This window comes from Loa loa (assembly GCF_000183805.2).
Source record: "Loa loa unplaced genomic scaffold supercont3.124, whole genome shotgun sequence".
Classification (NCBI taxonomy): Eukaryota; Metazoa; Nematoda; class Chromadorea; order Rhabditida; family Onchocercidae; genus Loa; species Loa loa.
The window spans coordinates 11,489-32,352 of record NW_018108304.1 but is presented as its reverse complement, the minus strand read 5'-3'; the positions used below and the strand labels follow the sequence as shown (position 1 = coordinate 32,352).

Below are 20,864 nucleotides of genomic sequence, written 5' to 3'. Positions count from 1 at the left end.
TGTTGATAGTAATACTTTCATACTTTTAACTCTTTATTCTTATTAACAGCAATTATTTAGTTGTTCGAGAATTCGTAAATTCAACAGTAATTATTTAATTATTCGAGAATTCGTAAATTCAACAGTAATTATTTAATTATTCGAGAATTCGTAAATTCAACAGTAATTATTTAATTATTCGAGAATTCACGAATTCAACAGTAATTATTTAATTATTCGAGAATTCGTGAATTCAACAATATTCGAGAATTGGTAAATTCAACAGTAATTATTTAATCATCCAAGAATTCGTAAATTTTTCGCCTCACTTTGAGGAATATTAATTATTTGGGAAGTGTTAATAACAATTTTTGGGCGGGCTTTTATCAATGGTAATCAAATGATTATATAATTTTCACTAAATCGATTAGCATATTAGAAAGTGATTGTTTTTGTTTTACCTTCAATAAGTGGTAAGCGTATATAGGGGAAAAAAAACAAGTGAAAACTGAATGGAGAAACTGATACGTGAATTTATATGCGAAATCTCGGGATACGTCAATGAGTAAGATGCAAGTGGTGCAATGATTTATCCGAGCTATCTCGGGAAGTTCTTTTGGAAGTTAGTTCTGAAGTAGACAGTGAAAGAATTGCATGAAAAAAAAAGAGAAATATTGCATCCCACAAATGCCATCAGAATTAATAACTCTTAAATTTTCAAAGAAGAGCATTATTAAAGCGTTTATTGAAACTAATTAATATTAAAACTTAAAAATAATTAATTGGGCATTTAAGTGAAATTTCTGTTAATGTTTACAAAAATGAAATATGAAAGAATAATTATTATAATTAGATGTTTCAAGAAGGGATAATTTTCATTTGTGCAAATATTTTTCCTCTCCAGGACAAAGATATTCCTTTTAAGTTTTTAATTAAATATTTCTTCCAAACTTTTAAAAATATTTTTTTAGACAGAATTATTTCTTTTAAATTTTTAATTAAATTTCTTTGCAAAAAATATATCAATGAAAGGCATCAGCTAATAGGAAATATTTGAAAAATACAATTTCAAAAGAAATTAAATCAAGAAGAAAGTTTCTCTAAGATTTTTCAATGAATTAATTTCATAAATTAGTTTTGGAAAAATAATAGAGCCATTAAAAAAATCATTGTAATTTATTTTATAATTTTTCATATCACACAACATATGCAACCAAAAGTAAATATTCCACTAAATCAATCATCATATCAGCTATTTGATCGTTTGCTTTAATCAATTTATCAGTTTAATTATCAGTAATTAATTTTTTTCTCTTTTGTCAAAAGCTAACCAGAAAAATTTGCGTTTATATGATTTTCCAGAATTTTGAAAAGTATGAATAAATTTTAATTTTCCAATAATTTCATAATTTCACCATTATACTATTATCAATAATGAAAGGGTAGTATATTTTTGGTAAATTTTATTTTATCAATTTGCTAAAATATTTTGAGAAAAACAGATGAGTTACCTGTTACTTGTTGAAGTTATCCATTAGAATAATAAAATTTGATCACTTTTTTGTCACCTATTTTTGAGACGATAATATTTTGTATGACAATAATTCATTTCAAAATTTCTCTTATCATAATGTTATGTTGCATTTCATCTAGAATTGAATTTAAAAAAAAAAAAAAATGAAATAAAATGATACATTGGATTATGCGACAATTTTGTTGAAAAATTTTTCTAATAGCATTCTTTTCTCCTTATTTCATATTATTCAAATCTTACCTTTCACATTATATTGCAATTGCTTCATTTTATTCCCAAGCAATTCATTGTTGTAAAATATATCAAATTAGCATATCAAACTTTTCCTAATAATAAATCGGTATACTCCCGGAATTTCTCAATTCAACACACCAGATGGTCAATCATCTGTCTTTTTGTTACACCAACAAATTCTTCTAGTCATCCTGAAGCAATTTGTTCTAATTGGATGGGTCATGCAAATTTTTTTAATACGAAATGATGATTTTCGCTGTATTAAAATTTAAATTTTAAAATTTCAAAATTTAAATTTTTCAATAATTATAGATGTGTTTTTTTTTTAAAAAATAAGCAAGAAAAATGCAAATTTTTAAAGCAATGGAATAATTTCATTGTAAAATCTAAAGTATATATGACATTTTCTTGAAAAAAAAAAAGAAAAATGATAAGCAAAGATAAATTTTTGGTGAATAAATTACACTGATAATTGCACTGATAACGATTTTCATGTTTTTCTTAAAGCAAATAATCTCACTGACAACATATCACACAATCTTTCAACTAGTCTAAATATTGTCTAATGAACAATTGTCATACCAAAAAAAAATACGAGACATCATTTGTGATAAATAAAAGGTTTTACTTGGTTAAACTGTCAAGAGCTATTACAATGATACTTCTCTTGCATTAGATTCAATTATTTTGATAAATAGATTATCAGTAAATGATAATCTTATACCTTAAGGATAAGCAGAATATAGCTATTCAAATACTGACAAAATTATGATATTAGCAAAAAAAAAGAAAAAAATCAGGTTCTAAATCAGGTTGATTGATTTTGAATCAGGTTCATTGAATAAAATTAGATTCTGTTAATGAGTATGAAATGTTTTCCATGTAATTAATCGTATTTCCATCTTATCATTCTGTAAATTTTTTGTAGTTTTGTGGTTCTGATAACATTCTGCATACATTCTGCATATTTAATTAATTTTATGTTTGAAATGATTGGGGTCATGTAAGGTCATAATTTAATTATTTGTTTATTTAAAAAAAATTAAAATTTATCCTTTCTTTAATGAAAACATTAACTCACTGTAACATTGAACCATTCATTATTTGATGAAAATTTCTGAAAAAAAAAAAAAAAAACTCAATTTGATAATATGAAAGGTTAAAGGAAATATTGTCATCTACTGGAAATCCTTTAAAAAGTCAACAACGATTTAAAATGAAAGGAGAGGTGGGAGGGGGAAAAAAAAAGGCAATGTATGATATACAAGTAAGTGATCTGTATGATTTTTAGGTCAATTAACTAGTGTTGTAGAATTTTGTTATGAAATGACCTTGCATACCTTGTGCATATTTGTAATTTTATGTCAAGTGTCACATCATTTCAAATTTTTAAAAATTAAATTATATTTGAAAATATTTACAACTAATTGATAAAAATTATCTTCACTTATAAAATCATTTGTTGAATAGAATTAACGGAAGATGAGCTAACTTTAGCAATCTCTTCTTAAACATTTAGCTACTCCTTTATAATTTTGATGAAACTTTTATCAATCAAATTAGAACTATTCATATGATAATGTTGCTAATAAAATTAAGAATATCACATTCATTAGCATAATTAGCATAATTTCCTTTTTTACACTTTGCATTATTATTTATTCAATTTTTTCATTCTCATCTTTTTTGATTTTTAATTTTTCTTTCTTTTTTCATTCACCGTTTAATCATCATTTTACACCAAAATACGATTTTTGCCCAATTCGCTCTTAATATGTTGCTAATTTAATCTACAGTGATTTATATCATTCATCCATTAAATTTCAATTACTTAAATTTTGAAATACAAAAAAAAAAGGAGAGGAGGAATTTTTTCGCCGATTCAATTCCAATCACTGACATTTATTTCGTTCTTTCTGTTCGATGATATAATGAGAAAAAAAAAAATTAATGAATTGTATTTCAAAAAGATAATCTAGACGAAATACAGTACAATAGTAGTAGTTTATTCAGAGATGTTACAATTAATTATGAAATTTCATCCATTGTATTATTTGTAAATAAAAGTTTGACAAGTTTTTTTTTTTTTTGCTTATTAAAATTTACATCTTTTGTCAAAAAATTCAACATTTATTTTCTGATTATCATTTAAAAGAAACAGTAATTTTCTTGAATATTACATTATCGTATATTTTTATAGCCAACCATCTGGTGGATTCCATCCATACATTGTAATTGTTCGGTTGGTTAGCTTGATAAATTCTTTCTGGCAATCGATTTTTGTTTTATCTATAAAATATATTCAAGTAGAAGAATTGAATAAATATAATTTAAATTTTTGCACAAAATTATTGATAAAGTAATCCATTAAATTGAACCAAAATTAAAAAAAAAACAAAAAATGCTTTCCTAGGACAAATTTTATAAAACTGTTCTCTATTTATGATACAAATTCCTTTAATCGAATATTTCAATTTGCATTTTGGATAAACGATATACTATCGAGAGAAAATTATCATTGATTAATAAACATAAATAATTGATGGATTGAAAAGAAGAAAATTAGGAATTAAAGAAAAATTTTTTGAATGGATCAAGAAGTAATCTTGTGATCAAAAATCATATCATCTTTGATATCAACCAATATATCATTTATTTACAAATATTTCTAACAAAATAAAAAGTAAGGATAGTAATGATAGAATAATTGTATCTATCGGAAATATAGAAGGAATAGCAAGTAATTAAAGGAGAAATTATTTGTATCTAAAAAATGAATAAATTTGAAAAGAATGAATTTTGGAAATAATCACTTCGAAGTTTTTCCCATTCTTTCGCACATTTCAAACGTTTGTTTCCATCTGAAAAATATACAATGTATAACTGATAATAGATTATCATTGCATTACTTTATGATAGATTATCATATTGCATTACTTTAGCTAATAAATTAAATGATTAAGTTTAATTACAAGATTGACATCATTATTAGGGTCACTCTCCCACATAATCGACGTCATGACAATCTATCTAAACTATTTCATTTCATTCATATCAAATGCTGGTCATTGCTTTGTAATACTTTTGTGAAAAAAAAAATATCTTTTCGAACTTACTTACAAATTAAATTAAGTGATTTCTCGAAAAAAAAGAACATATGGAGCAGCTTAATTTTTGAATTTAAAGCTTTTTTGTATTTCTTTTTTTCCCATCAAAATTTTCACATTTTCATCATTGAACACTATCACAACTATTTCGAATTGTCGCACTGTAATAGAAGCTTTTGACAATTATTTTCAAATCTGAATTTTCATATAAATCAATAATTCTTGAATAACTTACCGTAATCGCCTACAGTAATTTGCATGTAGAGTGCATTCATCTGCTGTAAAATTTCTTCGGGTACATCAAAATGACCGTGTTTTCCTTTATAGCCAGCTCGACACATTTTATAAATCGCATTTGCAAAATCCTAAAAATAAAATCTAAAAATATTTGAAAAATTCTCTCGTTCATTTCCTGAAATCACTTTTTTTTTCTTTTTTTTTGATTTTACAAATGCTCCAGAAGCTAAAGAAGCCTAAAGAAGCATTTATGGTTCAAGGAAAGATGTAATGAATGGCATACTACCGTATCCCCAGTACTCTGACAATAAGTAGTACTTAACTTTAAGTGAATTTGAGAATTTAATCCGGAAAAGATGGATGCAAGTAATTACAGTAACAATATCATCCTTTCATTTTGGAAGGCTTTTATAAGATTAATTAAATTATATAATAAAATTAAATTATCAATCATTCGTTAAAAGAAATTGTATGGAAATTATATGCCTCAAAAATAAATTACAATTTTATATTAATGCATTTTTTAACATTTATCAAGCAAAAAAAAAGAAAAAGAAACATAATTGAAGAGTTTTTTTTTCTTTTTCTAAAATGACAATTTATTGCATTTCATCATGAAAAAACCGATCATTTTTCATGTTGACAAAATTTTTTTTCCCTTTTCTTCTTTTTTTTCAAAATTTTTGTTCAAAATTTCTTTTGTAAATTGTCAATTTAAAGTAAATGAAAGAGTTATAAAGAAATGTTCGAAAGATTCGTTTTTTTTTCTTTTTCTTTTCAGTTCAATTCTTTTACTCACATTAATAATGATTTTTTATCTTGCATGTAATACTTTTTTTTTTTTCTTTAAATGAAAGAAATTGATGTTTGAACAGGAAAAAAAAAAAACAAGAAAATGAAATAAAATAAGAAATATCATTATGCAGAGTATTGTTATAGAAGATGTTTGGCAATTATCTTTAACACTTTTACTGATATATTCGATTTATTTAATTAATCAAATCAAAATTTATTTAGATGAAATAGAAATAGGTTCAATTCATGAAAGTATGTCGGTAATTTGAGATGAAATGAGTAAACACGAGAGATATTTCTGAAAAATGTTTAAAGTAAATTAAGAAGACAGAAGTCATATTTATGAATAATTATAGTTAAAAGATAATTTAGCAAACTTTTTTAAAAGTGAGAACACTTTGCATTGTCTAATTACTATTGAACACTATATAAATATGTAAATTAGGTTGAAATATAGCAGTCCAAATTCTATCATTTTTAGATTAGGATGATAATTCTACCTTATCTCGCCATAAATCCTTATCTTCTTGATGTCGTCTTTCCCAATATGCCTGAAATTGTTTCTCTTCTTCTTCCGCTTCTTTTTGTTCACGCAAAAATGCTAGCCATCTGAATAAAAATATGAGCATTTCAAGTAATTGATTTACTAATTATGATAATTAAATGGATGGATGAATTGTTTCAGGTATTTAGTTTTACTCAAGATGAAATTATTAGATATACAGAAGGATTGTGAAAGAACAAAAATGCCGTGATCATTAAGAAGATATCTGTTGCCTATTAGTAAGATGGAGAATAATTATCATTCATGATAGTCTGGTTTCTTAATCGTTCCAATTTTTCAATAATTTCGCTCTAAATAACATTAATATTTAAATTAAACTGAGTAAGGAATAAATGATAAAAGCATAATCAAACAAATCATTAACGAGAGGGGAATTTCTCGGAATGTTTTTTTTTTTTTTCTTATCTTTTACAAAATTAATTAAATAGAAGATTAATTAATTTGCGTAGATGCAACTTGTATAAAAAAATTCTTTCTATGCCTAAAAGTCATACAAATAGAACAGAAGCTTAAACTGTCTCAAAGCTTATATTCCACTATTCAAGTTTGTTCGAAAATGTTTATTAGTAACTGAAGTTAATGTCTAAGGTCAAATTCTGGCATTAAAGTGAATTATTTGCATAGGTGATAAGTTGAAAAGCTTCATAATATATGATACTTTGTAAAATAACCTCAAACGAGCATCATTATCTTTCTTGTTTCGACGAATAATCAACTTTTCAAATTGTTCCATTATAAACTCATCATCAGCTTCATCTGGTAGCTCATCTCCTGAATTCCTATCAGAAATTTCTACATCATTCATAAAATTACCATCCACCAAATCAGGCATTTCTTCACTTTCACAATCCAATCTGCTATTAAAGTGTAGTTTGTTGGTATAACGCTCATGGATTGCATTGGTCCAGGAATCTGGAGAATGAATGTTGGATGTACAGTTTAATTCAGAATCAGATCCAGAGAATGATTTCTTTTTGTCACATTTCGCAACTGCAACATTTAGCTCAACTTCGCTACTCGAATCCATTTTATCACTTATTTCATCTAGAGAATCTTCACTCGACATCTCCGGCAGGAAACGTTCACTATCACTCGATGTCCAGTGGTTGTTGAAGTAATCATTCCTATCATAATCATTTGCGCAAGTCATGTCCTTATAATTCTAAAATTAGGAACCATAACAATCTTTCCATCTAAACAGTACAGTAGATCTGCAATCATAAGAGATAAGGAAACCAATGATACGTTAAGCACACCCTTACAAGTTGATTTATAATATAATTTGTTAAGATGTCAGTAACGATTCCTTCCTAGTATTTGACCCTCATAATTGAAACATTTCCTCTTGCTTACCTTTTTTGCTTGTAAATGTGAAGTAGCTCTTCAACAACAACATATTTAATTTGTGCATAAGTTTCATAAAAATGAATAACCTTAAACATGAAAATGTAAACAAAATGGTAGTGCATCATTTTTGCACCATACATCACTTTTCAAGCCCAGTAAGAAACATCATCCCTTTTTCACCCTACCACTCGTCATTTCGAATTTTATGCCTAATAAGGCCATATTACCATAAGTCCTTACCAGATAACACTACTTTCAGTTGAAATGAATATACTTGATCCTTGACGTTAAAAAAAAATGCAAAATGAAAGAAAAGTGTCGCGTGAGTGGAATCGTGAAAAAAAAAATTTCCAATTTACACAGAATTGAAGCCAATAATGTGGATTCCACCTGATCGATATAGGAAATTAGCAAACATTTCATTCAATTTGCATCATTTTTCAAGTCTAGTAGGAAATATCAATTCTTTTTCATCCTACCACTCATCATTTAGAATTCCCCGCGTAATAAGGTCACATTACTATAAGCTCCTATCGGATAACTCCATATCCAGTCCAAACGGATATATTTGATCTTTGACGCTAAAAAACGATGCAAAATTTGACTTGGAGAAAATAATGACAATTAAAAGTTGAAATCTAACTAGGCTTTATGCTATCCACATTGAGAATTCGACATATATTTTCACTCGTAAATATAATACCAGAACAAATTATTTTATCCTAGCTAAGCTATGGAAACTACAAATTATGGAAGACCAGCCCGATTCTGAAATATTCCTTTCTGAGGTCGCCAAATTAGACTTTCGCAACGCTAAAGATAAAAAAAAATAAATCTTCTTCTTACTTAACTAATATAAAAACGGGAATTTGTACATTGTCAAGCAATGAAGGCTCTACAGTTTCTATCAAGAAACACATATTTTAATACTCGTATTAAGCCAAAAAAAGTGGCAGTGAATAAAACGACAAACAATGAAACAGTTAAAACTATACATAAAACAAAGTAATACGATGGCAATTGTTCTCAGTGAAAAAGAAAGTGTAGATTTTAGATACCACTCATCATATCAGAGAGGATTTTCTTTCATCGACTGTTTTTCAAGTAATACTTCTGATGCTGTCGACAATTTTTCTAGCACTTCAACCTTAAAATAAATAATCACTAGCTATGACTACCACAAAGAGTTGTAGAACTAACAACTGCAAAAGTGCTTTGAAAATATAAAAAATTTTGAAATATGTATAATTCTATCACTATTTTCTTCTAGCCACCAATCTTTTGACCATGCACTTTTTGTAGTTTCTACTTTTTCCACAAAAATTACTGTTCAAATGTAATATCGGATACCTTTGCCGCTTCTCTTTTTCCTCTCCGTTTTGCAGTTCTTATTTCTCGAGCTGCAGTTTTTTGCAGATTGCATACTTTCTCCTAAAAGATAAAAAATCGTAACCCATATATTCAGTGCAACTTCATGTACCAAAAAATAGAAAATAAACTAAAATTTTTCATCAAATGAATTTCTAGTCTTATTGGAAAAGTTTGAAATTTGATTGATGAATGAGTAGACTAGCTTCAGTAACATGTTCGCTCAGCTTACCAGGTGCACGATTATCTTTCATGTCAGTGAAAGCATCGGTACTACCAATTATTTATTTTGACTTTCAGCAAAAAAAAAAAAGAAAAACTTAATTTCATTATAAGACAAGCACAATACCTTCCGCACCATATTGTTACAATCAGATAATATGAAGTAATAAATTACTAAGATCATTTTCTTTTATTCGAAAGTAAAAAAATCAAAATTCAACCTTCAGCACAGGCAAGATATCTGGATCTGTTTTGAACAGAGTCATGAAAACACCACCGGGAGTGCGTCGACGTGTACCGTCAGCAATCATCATACCACCAGATGCTTCTATTTCGCGCGTTGCTTTAAACAATTCTAGTGCTTTTTCCTCTCCTATTTCGAGTATTACACTGTAATAACTTTCGTTCAAGGACAAACTTTTACTAAAAAAAAAGGTAAACAAAAGGTTCAATGTATGCGGATACCGAATAGTCCATAAAAATCAGTTCATCTATAGAAATAATTAAAAAAGTGAATCTCACACAGCAAACCAAAATTCAGCAAAGACATGAACAGGTGAACTAATCTCTTGAAGCATCATTTACAGCTACCTTCGCATCAAGTGTTTGTCAAAATGAAGAAAAATAGGTTGTTTGTTACGAATTCCAGTAATGCCTAATTACCCTCCTTTTGCTCTTTCGACCACTTAAATATCCAGAACTCCATTCCAGATTAAAATTCAAATATTTTCTCAAGCAAAATTTCCAAGATACTAGCCTCCGCAAAAATTTTTCATTCCGTTCGCCTAATGCTCTTACAATACGCTCAGCCAGTTCGGCAATGTCAATATTTTGTGGGAATTCAGCTGTCAACAGTGTCTCCAAAGAATAACCACCACTCGCCAGTGAACTTGAATTCCGGTCACCTCTTCGACGCTTCAAAGAATTATTTATTCTCGCGACGTTCTTGACGATTCGACCACCGTTCCCTGAAATCAAGTCATAAAATCTGTAATTACAGGTGTGCTTTAAAAGCGTACTTATGTTCTTCACGTCAACCAAAAGCGTACTAATGTTCTCCATGTCAACTTATTACTATTGAGGAGCTCCAGTCATAATGTATAAAACAAACTCTTATTTGGATCGTAGTTATTTCGTCGCAGTTTCCCATCACTTCGTGAGGTGCTTCGTGATATGGAAGCAGAATGTCCCCATAATTCTTTGGTGTTTCTTTCCTGATTAGTGAAATTCATTGGCCCCTGCCTGTCCCGAATTCTTGATCCATCACCACACCTACGTGAACGTCTTCCGCACTGGAATCACTTTTAATTTACTTACCATTACATTTCTGACAATAATATAACATGCTGATAACAAGAAAAAGTCTATGAAAAAAAATGTATCAACACCTTGTTTGAAAGCTTCTGGACTTTTTCTTCATCAGCAATAAAATCAAATGGCCCACTATCATTTGCATCTGGTGAGATTTCATGATTCTATAATAAAGTCTTCTTGATGATATCACGAAGGAAATGTTTTGAACAATTTTTTAGAATATTTATAGTCTGTAAGTAGAATCAAATGCGTCAGTCTTTTCTTTCCAAATCCTATGTGATAGTACATTTAGACAAAGTTTCGAACATTTCTCTTAGCCTCACTAGATTTCATTTAAACATTTTCATGACCTCTGCAAGAATCAGTGGACCCAACTTCATATCACTAATTCAACTTGTTCTCTATCTACCTTAGTTATGTTTTACACATTTTGCAACAAACCCCTCCTTTTCTAGATTATGGGCAATACAGTTAGAATTTGACGGAGAAACTTAGAAAATGCAAAAATGCCACTACCACCTGGTATCTCATTTCTTGTTCATCATTGGTGGAACGCACATCAGGAAGAATGTAACTTTCAACACCACGTTCCACCATGTCATTCTCGCCTCGATATACTCCAACTTTATCCGAAAAAGTCTCAGCAAGACTTTGCTCAGCTAATAAATCAGTCCACATTTGTGCGGCTTTGCTGAAAATAGATATTTAAGCAGAAAACTTTGAGGTTCTTTAATATAGACTAGTTTCGAATAATGAATTCGAATAAATTTTACCTCCCAGCTTTACGGTCTTTCACCGCGTCATTGGCACATTCCAATTTCTGTTCCTTGCGTAAGCATGGGCCTTCATCATCACTCGACGACTCATCGTAACTTTTATTTATACGATACATATTCTGAAATTAACTTCAACTGAATTCCTAATGCCAAAGTGACATCAACAAATGACAAAGGTTATTCTACTAAACTGAAAAAAAAAAGAAGAAACGAGAAATGTCAGCGTTCGTTCCACATCAAATAAAAAATTTCCTTCACTAAAAAGTAGCAGCGACATCAATGGAAACAAATACCATGACATTTTGCTGCGAGATCCATCAAGAACTACCATTAAAACTAAATATAATAATGGCTCATTTAATTTAGCTGATCTATACAAGCTCCAATTTTTGTGCTCAGCATTTAACCTATTGCCCTGCGTTGAAAAGAAAAAATTTTTGTGACCACCTGAAATGTGGCTTCCGTTTCAAAAGTCGCGTTTGTATCAAATAATTATAAATACTGTAAAATGAATCGAAATAATTTGCTGCTGTAAAACGGAAAGTAACGAATTACATCACATAAGTAATCATTTTAAAAGTATAAATAGATTCTCCAGTTTCTGAAATTTTTTTATACACAGCATCACAGAAATACAATATCGTGAAAATTTATTAAAGGATGAAATTCATGAAATAAATAAAACTGACATTTTGGAGCAAGTCATTCCTCAAATAGGTATTTTTCTTACGACACAATGGGAGAAAACAACATGACAAATATATAAGGAGAAAAAAATTGTTCATGTGACAAAAAGCTTATATACAAATCTCTCATACACAACATTTGTGGAAATAAACTTGGATAAAAATGATGCACAAAACAAACAGTTTTAATTTCTTGAAATGAATTACGAATACAATCTACACTATAAAGAACGCCGAATAATATAAAATTCCAGTTTAAAAATATAAGAAAAAAATTCAAATTGCCAATAAAACATTACAACTGCATTCAAATTTAACATCGAATCAAAAAATCCTTTTTAGCCTTTATTATGCATATTTCCCCAGCCACGACGATGATCTGAAACAAACTCTTTGATAAACTTATAGCAATCCAACTTCTTAATGTGATTTCATCACCAGATGCCCCATTACTATCTACATTTGTGCCTAGAAGGTAAATCGCAACATAGTGATATATGAAATGAGACGTAACATCACATTAACCAAAACTTACTAAAATATAATACCACTTACAATCTTTATATTCATCCCATTTTTGAAGACGAACCCGTTCCTGTTCTTCCTTTGTTTCTTCATCCATTGCATTTGAGTCGGAGTTATTTTCAGATGAGCCCGGATTTATAGCACCGAATCTGGAAAACTACGTGTTCCAACGAGAATTTTATAAACTCTGCAGATGTATGATTATTTAAAAACATATTGGAAAATCAATAATGCAGTAGCACTTTCCTTAATTCGTAATAGCTTGAAAAACCAATACCAGAGTAGACATAATAAGATGTACATTACCTTCCATTTTTCATCATGTCATCATACCATTCGCTTACAGTCATCGTTGGTATACTTGGATATCCCAAACCAAAAACTTCCTTTTGTACTTTATCTCGAGCTATTATGTATGGAGTTGGTGCGAATCGCTTCGCTATAGATTCATCATAAATAAAACAATTATTTAATGATGCATCTTTCTTGAATATGTTTTCACTTTTTCACTGATTTTTCTCCTATCTAATGATTTGTTTTGGTCAACATTCCAGAACATAATGTAATAAAATGGGAAAAAAGGCTCAGCATCTCAAACCATATCATTGTGTAAAACAGTAAGAGAGATACTATCATTTAGCATTTAACAATTATGCTAATTAATTATATATTTATTTCAACCAAAGTTAAGAACAAAAAAAAGAAAGAAACATACTCGGTCGTTTCGGCAAAGCTTCAGTATGTCCTGTTTGGATTTTCAACATGTGCTCTACCATTGGTCTTTCTTGATCAATTTGTCTTATCTCATTCATACTTTTCATTGCAGCAAGACGTAAACGATTTATAATTAAGTCACGCTAAGAAAAGGAATAACTGTAAGAGCAAACAATGAAGAATTGGCGGTAAATTATTGAATACGAAACTAAGACAAGTAGTCCTCTCCAACCATTACTTGCTATTACTCTCAAAAATGCTATTCGAACTTTCCGTAATATCAGCTCTCCGCGTTAATCATTTATTTATTTGAGTAGATAAGCAATTCGTTTAATGCTGACATACTTCTTTCTTTTCCTAATATTTTTTCATGTGCCAATAAATTATAAGCCTCAACTAGCACATGAAACAAATCCATAAGTATTAGAATTTTTCACACAATAATCTGTTATACAAAACCATACCAACCATTAACTCGTCATCTGCATTTGAATATATTTCGGATTCAGAATTTTCCACTAATTTTTCCAATTCCTTTTCCTGTTGGAATCGTCGCAATTTTAATTCTCTCTGTTTAGATAGATTGATGTCATGGTTCGATTTCTCTGTTTCCTTTCCTTCACTATCGTCGTTCAATCCGGACAAATCGAAGTCAATAATACTGTATGATCTTAACCTTTCCAAAAAGTCTCGTAAATATATCTGAAAGGGTTACCTTATCTAAATAAATCGTATATTTTTAAATAACTTATTAACATTCAAGGTTCCCAGTGGTAGAATATGTTTAAGATGTTTTAAACATCGAAAGGAAAGCAAAAGGAAACCTTTAAATGTCTAGAAGAAGCAATAAAATGCAAAATTCGAGGCTTGGCATTTTTTCACCTGATGCCTACATCTATTTTCTAGATACTGTTCAGAACTACGAATTGAAAGTTAGCATATCCAGAAAGTCTGCCATTTTTCTTGATCTAAATGTTGTTTCGGATTTAGAGAAAATCCAAATTGAACCTTACATTCGTGATTTAAAAGAAAAGGTAACCTTTGCGCGGTCCAAAGATGAAAGACGTCCCTCCGGTCCAACGATAATATTTTGCGTTACCGTAGCCAAATAATATGGTAGGAATAAATAATTCAACGAATTGGTCGGCAATTCGTCAACACCTTCATTACTACTGAATAACGAACGAGCTGCTACTTCCTTTGTTAAAAGTTTTAATTTCTCTTCACATTGTTTCAACTGGTCCTGCAAAAACTATCCATTTTACTCAAGATGTCGTCGGGCATGAAGGATAAATACTTCCATAATTTTGTATACAATTATACTGAATTATTTAAAATAATGAAAAAAAAAATCGAACCGGAAATCGGGCTTATCCCCCCTCCGACCTGAGGTTCAACTCAGATCTGTAACTTTACCTGTAGATCCTTCGTACTTTGCTTCCCACTTTCCAAATACTTGATGATATTTTCGCAAAATTCAAAGTCATGTCGCAGCGAAATATCGTTTCGTTCGATATCGTTCATGATCTACGAATTGACTGTGAAACATTAACGAGTTGAGAGAATTACCTCAGAGATTAAAGCTAGATTCCATAACTGAGGTTACTTTCCACATTTTATACATAAGTTAATACTTCTACACATTTGCGTAACACACGTCACCGTCTCGGAACTGCATCACGTACCACCAAAAAATTCCCCCCAACACCTGTTTCTAACATCAACCTCTTCTTCTCACTGAGACTGGTCTATTCCCGGTTTATCACGATGACAGATTTTTATGCATGGCTGGTTCGAAATATATTAGTAAATAGAATCGAGTTGTAGAGAGGTTTAGCATGGAATAGATGGAGAAACAGTTCATGTCCCGACTGTTTTCAGGTCAAATGATGTCGAAATGGGAGAAACGGATATTGCAGACAGCTGCTGTTATCGGTATAAGTGTTTATCCCAGTACTATGATTGCATTCCATAATGGCTTGTAAGTCTTGAATTATTGCATAAAATAATGATAATTTCGTTAGAACTATCATCAGTGACCTCTGACATACTTAGTTCCATCTATGATTTATTTTTATGTTCGAAAAAATTCAGAGCAATACAATTCTTATCCTGTACAGACCAGAGAATACTAATAAGCAAAGAGTAGTTTAAAACATTGCTTGTTAGCTTTGGAGCATATATTATCGGTGATTTTCTGCTCTTGAAAAAGGTATTCATAGAAGCCAATTCAAAGTCTAAATTTATAATAGGTCGGAATGTACATTCTCGAAAGATTTTACTTTTCCATTTTTTAAAACAATTTTTTGCTTAAGGAAAGGTCTTTTAAACAAAACACATCAAGAAATTCATGCCTGATAGTACTCTTGGCTATCTTTACTTTTTCCTGCTACTTCATCTTGATAATTTTCAATTAAGGATTGAGCTCGGAAGGCGGACTATCGTTTACAATGTCCCTGACGAAATTGTGGAGATGGTAGAAAGTGAACTGGACAAATTGAAGAATTTATTGATGAAAGTTAATGTAAGCAATTCTCATTAAACTGTTTTATTCAAGTCGACGATCCCTATATGCGAACATATCAATTTCAAATTGTTCAGAGACCAACAAATTAGTTCTGAATTATTGATTCTTCTGTTCCTGCTTGATTTTACCGACTTTTTGGTTAATGAGTTGAGTAACGTTAATGATTCAATAATTCAATTATTGTTTGGCATTGTCATTGCCATATCCATATTTCATCTGATTGAAGTTCGGTGTATGTAGTGAATATGGAAAATTTAATTTCAGAGAAACTGAATTAAATTAAAGAAGTCAAATTTGGTCTTTGAAATAAACTTGTATATATGTCGGTTGTATGGTTAGTTGTTTCTGAAGTAATCTGTTTAATTTTCCTCTAGGCCAACATTGCTGTGACCGATTCACTGAATCCCGAGTGGCGTGGAGGTTTTTATTTTAGAAATGGTTTTGAACTACTCCTACCTATACGTGCTGTAGCAAAGAATTTGTCCGAAGTGCCAAACATGAAACAGATAGTTAGTATCAAGACGAACGATTTCTTTTCCAGGTTGCCTAATCTATAAAACTTTTCCATGTAAAGATACGCGGTTGTTTGTTCTTTAAGATTTGAATCCATCTTTTTCCATCATTTGGTGAAACTTTTTTGTATTATTTAGGATGTGTGTAAGATTTGTATAGTATGGGATAAGGACCAGCAGAGTAACAAGGTTTTTAATATATTTAAATAAGGGCTAGTTTTGCAAGAGTCACAAACTTTTTTGTTTCACAACGGTTGAGTGAAGCGATTTTCTCTACCACACATGAAAAATTCAAAACTTCATCCTCCCATCGTAATGCCTTCAATTTACAGCAAGAAAAAATTTTTGGATACTACAACGGATATTGGAAAGCATATATTTGATGACTATTTTCTTTCAGAAGCAGCTCGACGCTTCCTTATCCGACGCGAGTTACTTAGAGCTAATAGGTATTAAATGACTCAGTATCATTCGGGATTCATGTTCTCTCTTGATAGTAGTTTATGTTTCTAAAGAAGGATACTCTTCAATATATCAAGTTTCAAGACTATACTTTTAATAATCCTTATTTTAAAATTTTTAATAATATTTAATAATATTAATAATATTTAAAATTTTTTAATAATCATATGAGCACGACTTAATCTGGAACATAAGGTAATTAAATCTAGGCTTACTGATCACGTTTTCAGCCGCCAATTTGTTATGGTACCTGTTTCCATGTGGATTTTGTTGTTAAGCGTTGTATGTTTATCTTTCACATTTTTAATGCGTTATGGACGCATTATTTCATATGGTTCTTTAACACTGTTGATACCATCGGCAGCTGTTGTTTTTCGGAATGCCATGAGAAATTTCTTGATACATGGTGAAATGATGCTAGACTACGATGCTTGTGCTGAGTAATTTTTCTTTTATTCTTTTTTACAAAAATTGCAAGCGATTTAGAGATACACTTTAGAATGCTATGTTGAGCCATATATCCTTTTGCATCTTTTCATACATTTTGTGCAGTGCTGAAAAATCGATGAAATTAACTGCGTAAATGTAGTAATGCTTAGGCTCCTTCAGAATTATCGTTATCGCTAACTCCATTTAATGACTGACGGATGTATTAAGGTAATAACCTTATTCCAAATTTTTGTTTGCTGTGATGTAGGTTCCAGATTCTATTCACAGCGAATGCAAAGCAGCTCAGCGAAGTCGAAAAAACCGAGAAAACTGATACGCTTAGGGACCAGATCATTACATGTTATTTCAAATATTATATTTTTTTAGATGTTCTGATGCTTTAAAATTTTTAATTGTTTTGAATTGTTGAAAACTTCGTCCCAATTTCAGTTCTCCGGAATATGTGGAAGGAGCACGCCAGTATCTGAACTCATCAAGGGCAACAAATTTAAGAATACGCAATGCTCTAGGTGATTTGGAATCGAAGTTTATTGCAGCGAACGGTGATAGCGTTGGTGATTCATGGCCTTATTCGAAACGATTGAAAGCTATTGAAAAATTAGCTGCAGAACAGCGTCAGAAAAAAACTCTACCACCAGTAATTCGCACGAGTAAATTTAATCCGTGATCTTTGTTTTCCCCTTCAGTTATTCATGGAATTTCACCAAAATTAATAATTTCCTAAAGACGTTGGATGTGTAGAGACTCCTGTAAGAGTCTTTACACACTCCTGTACAGCTTTACTTTCTCATAAATTTCCCCATCTGTTAGGTTTTTTAGGCTGAATTTTCTAAATTCTGTAGAATCTTCCATCTCGTTATTTTCGGCGGTAGTTTTTCTATAACTCAGCAGCATAATATGGATGCTTGGTTGTCTTACCCTTTCTTCGTTAATGTCATCTTTATGCATCAGTAGTTTATCAATTTATTTTATCATATATTCCACTTAAGAAGTGTTCAATTTTTGACATGTTATTATGTTATAATATGTTATTCATGATTGTTGTCAGTTTTGCGGGTTTATAGTATTCGTCAAGGTGCAAAATAAAAACAAAATATGCTAATAAAATTTGAATAATTATAAACCACTCATGCTACAGTTCATGAATTCATGAATTACTTTTTCTAAAAATACACATTCGTAACGATTTTTATTAACTATTCTACAGCTACTTCTACTTCATTATGCCCAACGTCTGAATTTTCGGAACAGTTAGAGTTAATGAGATTCCTGGTGCATGTGTTTTCAATTACAGTTCTTATTTCGTTCGATGAGTGCAGAGTTTTTATGGAAGATAAAAAATCGGTGGGCACGACGTATACGTCTTGGCGTAATCGCATCAACAGTGGTGTCAGTTCCGTCTATATATTTGTTAGTCAATGGACCATATCTGAAAGAATACTTCGAAAAGCGATACGATGTCACCAATATGCTACCTAATCATCTGCAACAAATTATTGATTCAGTATGTGGTTCAAAGATTTTAAGTTAGACTGAGTTTTCTTGTAAATTAGGTTTCAAATTTAAAGTATTCTCAAACAATTATTGAAATTTTACTTTATTGACCATCCTATTATCCATCCTTTGTTCTTTTGATTTTATGTAATTTCTTTAATGAAATATTCCTTAATGTTCTGTTTGCTGTTGATTACCATTGTTATGAGCCTCACAACTAATTGCGTGAAATTTCTTCGGTTTTTAGTTTCATATAGCTTTTCAAATTTCACTTTCTGGTCTTACCATACATTTCATTGCTTTGAATTGCATCATGTAAATATTTTATTATTATATTTAATGAGAAATGTTCTTGTATTGATCGATGTCACAGTGAAGGATGAAATATTGCAGGAATATGAAAATTTTTTGATGTCAGATAATCGAGTACGAAAAAAAAAACGGGTCACTTTTTATTGTTCAACCTCGGAAAGTAAGTTGTGATCTAATATTAATATATGAAAATCAATTGATTTCCGGATCTTCCATCTGCTTTGTTTCTTTTTTTCCTTTTTTTTGTAAGCTCCATTTCAATACTTCCAATTCTGTTTTCTAGTGGCATTTTTGAATAATTTTTTCATCTTTTATACTTGCATCTCATCCTCAAACCTTCGAACTTTATTTTTCTAAATTCGAGAGTACTAAATGATATGTTGCTATTGGATAAAATTATATTTGGGGACGCTATGTATAATCCAATTATATAACCAACTATTATTGTGTTTTGAATGAATTGAAATCAGCGAATGTTTTCAGTGTATTTGGATTCAGTAGCACACGGAGCCCTGAACAGCCCCTGGGGTGCTCGAATAGCTCTACCATTTTATGCACAATTTCAAGCGTTCAACGAAGCTTATGATTACTGTAAGAAGAAACTGGAACCGATGTTGTTCATGGGTGAGCAAGCATGTGTTATTTGGGAATCAGCCGTTGGTCGACAGATAATTGAAACTTTCATTCTCAGCGAAGATGTTGGTGGATTTTGTTTGCAGTTTGCCGTCTTCGTCGTTATCTCTTTGAAACAGCTAAAGCTTGAGGATTAGAAATAGGTAGCTCTTTTTTAGTAAACCTGTCGACATAACTTTTAACAAGAGTTTTAGGGACTGTCATCAAATTTTTTTTTCTTTATTTCATCGACAACTTCATTGTCTTTCAGGCTTTAAGATTCTTGATACGACGTGATTTGACGGCACATGAAGCTATAAAAAGAACAGCTTTATTTGCATTTTACTGGTTCTGTTATACGAGTATTGCTTTTATGCTAGCTCAAATCATAGTACATTATTATTTCACCAGCAATGTGCTGTGGTTCTGTGGATTGTCCTTGGCTTTGAATACACCGGCATGCTGGGGCAGTGTACAGAATGCTAAACTTGACTGGTGGGTTTATAAAGCAGCATTAGCATTTCATCCTTTCCAAGTTCGAATTTCTTTATGTTGATCCGATTCGAATTCATTCAGTTACTTACAAGAGGTAGAACTCTGAGAGTTAGGTCAATTCAACAAAACATTTAAGCACTTCTCAGATCATATTTTTTGTTCATCCATAGTATAAAAAAAGTGCCAGTCCAAATTTTCAAGGCATGCCACGGACCAATCGGCTGATGCCGATGCTGCTCGTGCTTCGTTGGTACATGGCAGAGGTGGTAAAGAGTATTATCAAAAAATGTTGAAGAGAAACCGGTAATATTTTTATCATGATTTAAATCGCTAAATAAAGAATCATGGATATATACCCGTCTTTAATTTGCTCCTTTAAGAAAAACTGAAATTGCCATGGCGAAATACGGAGAAGCCAAAACTGCCACCATGCTTTTTGTTTGATAGGTAACTGCATTCCTTACACCACTGACTGTCCAAAGTGGTGTAAGGAATGAGCTGCCCATATATATATATATATATATATATATATATATATATATATATATATATATATATATATATATATATATATATATATATATATATATATATATA

At 30.4% G+C, this 20,864-nt stretch overlaps 6 protein-coding genes across 6 annotated transcripts in view; 2 read left to right on the top strand and 4 right to left on the bottom strand.

Moving 5' to 3' along the window:
- Nucleotides 1-3,941: 3,941 nt before the first annotated feature.
- LOAG_05384 (hypothetical protein) lies at nt 3,942-5,198 on the bottom strand (the record flags this gene model as incomplete). Its single annotated transcript, XM_003140921.2, has 3 exons — nt 5,090-5,198; nt 4,561-4,608; nt 3,942-4,036 (listed from the first exon to the last, which is right to left on the bottom strand). Exons 1-3 carry the CDS (start codon nt 5,193-5,195, stop codon nt 3,942-3,944), a joined length of 249 nt encoding a protein of 82 aa, XP_003140969.1. The 5' UTR covers nt 5,196-5,198.
- Nucleotides 5,199-6,368: 1,170 nt separating this feature from the next.
- LOAG_05383 (hypothetical protein) lies at nt 6,369-7,841 on the bottom strand (the record flags this gene model as incomplete). Its single annotated transcript, XM_020446830.1, has 3 exons — nt 7,805-7,841; nt 7,123-7,613; nt 6,369-6,495 (listed from the first exon to the last, which is right to left on the bottom strand). Exons 2-3 carry the CDS (start codon nt 7,599-7,601, stop codon nt 6,369-6,371), a joined length of 606 nt encoding a protein of 201 aa, XP_020302874.1. The 5' UTR covers nt 7,602-7,613; nt 7,805-7,841.
- An 849-nt stretch (nt 7,842-8,690) lies between these two features.
- On the bottom strand, nt 8,691-11,603 carry LOAG_05382 (hypothetical protein). The gene is made up of 8 exons (XM_020446829.1): nt 11,476-11,603; nt 11,222-11,393; nt 10,777-10,863; nt 10,500-10,680; nt 10,146-10,356; nt 9,610-9,778; nt 9,149-9,229; nt 8,691-8,945 (listed from the first exon to the last, which is right to left on the bottom strand). The coding sequence occupies exons 1-8, from the start codon at nt 11,592-11,594 to the stop codon at nt 8,868-8,870; spliced, it is 1,098 nt and encodes a 365-aa protein (XP_020302873.1). The 5' UTR covers nt 11,595-11,603; the 3' UTR covers nt 8,691-8,867.
- A 559-nt stretch (nt 11,604-12,162) lies between these two features.
- Nucleotides 12,163-14,940, bottom strand: LOAG_05381 (hypothetical protein). Its single transcript, XM_003140918.2, has 7 exons — nt 14,820-14,940; nt 14,443-14,646; nt 13,872-14,105; nt 13,405-13,546; nt 12,996-13,128; nt 12,720-12,838; nt 12,163-12,543 (listed from the first exon to the last, which is right to left on the bottom strand). The coding sequence occupies exons 1-7, from the start codon at nt 14,925-14,927 to the stop codon at nt 12,503-12,505; spliced, it is 981 nt and encodes a 326-aa protein (XP_003140966.1). The 5' UTR covers nt 14,928-14,940; the 3' UTR covers nt 12,163-12,502.
- A 338-nt stretch (nt 14,941-15,278) lies between these two features.
- Nucleotides 15,279-18,064, top strand: LOAG_05380 (hypothetical protein). Its single transcript, XM_003140917.2, has 6 exons — nt 15,279-15,384; nt 15,822-15,927; nt 16,305-16,471; nt 16,775-16,891; nt 17,135-17,344; nt 17,784-18,064. The coding sequence occupies exons 1-6, from the start codon at nt 15,290-15,292 to the stop codon at nt 18,019-18,021; spliced, it is 933 nt and encodes a 310-aa protein (XP_003140965.2). The 5' UTR covers nt 15,279-15,289; the 3' UTR covers nt 18,022-18,064.
- Nucleotides 18,065-18,663: 599 nt separating this feature from the next.
- Nucleotides 18,664-20,864, top strand: part of LOAG_17754 (hypothetical protein) — a gene marked incomplete at both ends in the record, with an annotated part of 3,233 nt that continues 1,032 nt past the window's right edge. Inside the window, 5 exons of the mRNA XM_020450414.1 lie at nt 18,664-18,858; nt 19,242-19,320; nt 19,644-19,858; nt 20,044-20,267; nt 20,469-20,570. Of these exons, the coding sequence (XP_020305908.1) occupies nt 18,664-18,858; nt 19,242-19,320; nt 19,644-19,858; nt 20,044-20,267; nt 20,469-20,570 (815 nt within the window). The remainder of the gene's footprint in view (nt 18,859-19,241; nt 19,321-19,643; nt 19,859-20,043; nt 20,268-20,468; nt 20,571-20,864) is intronic.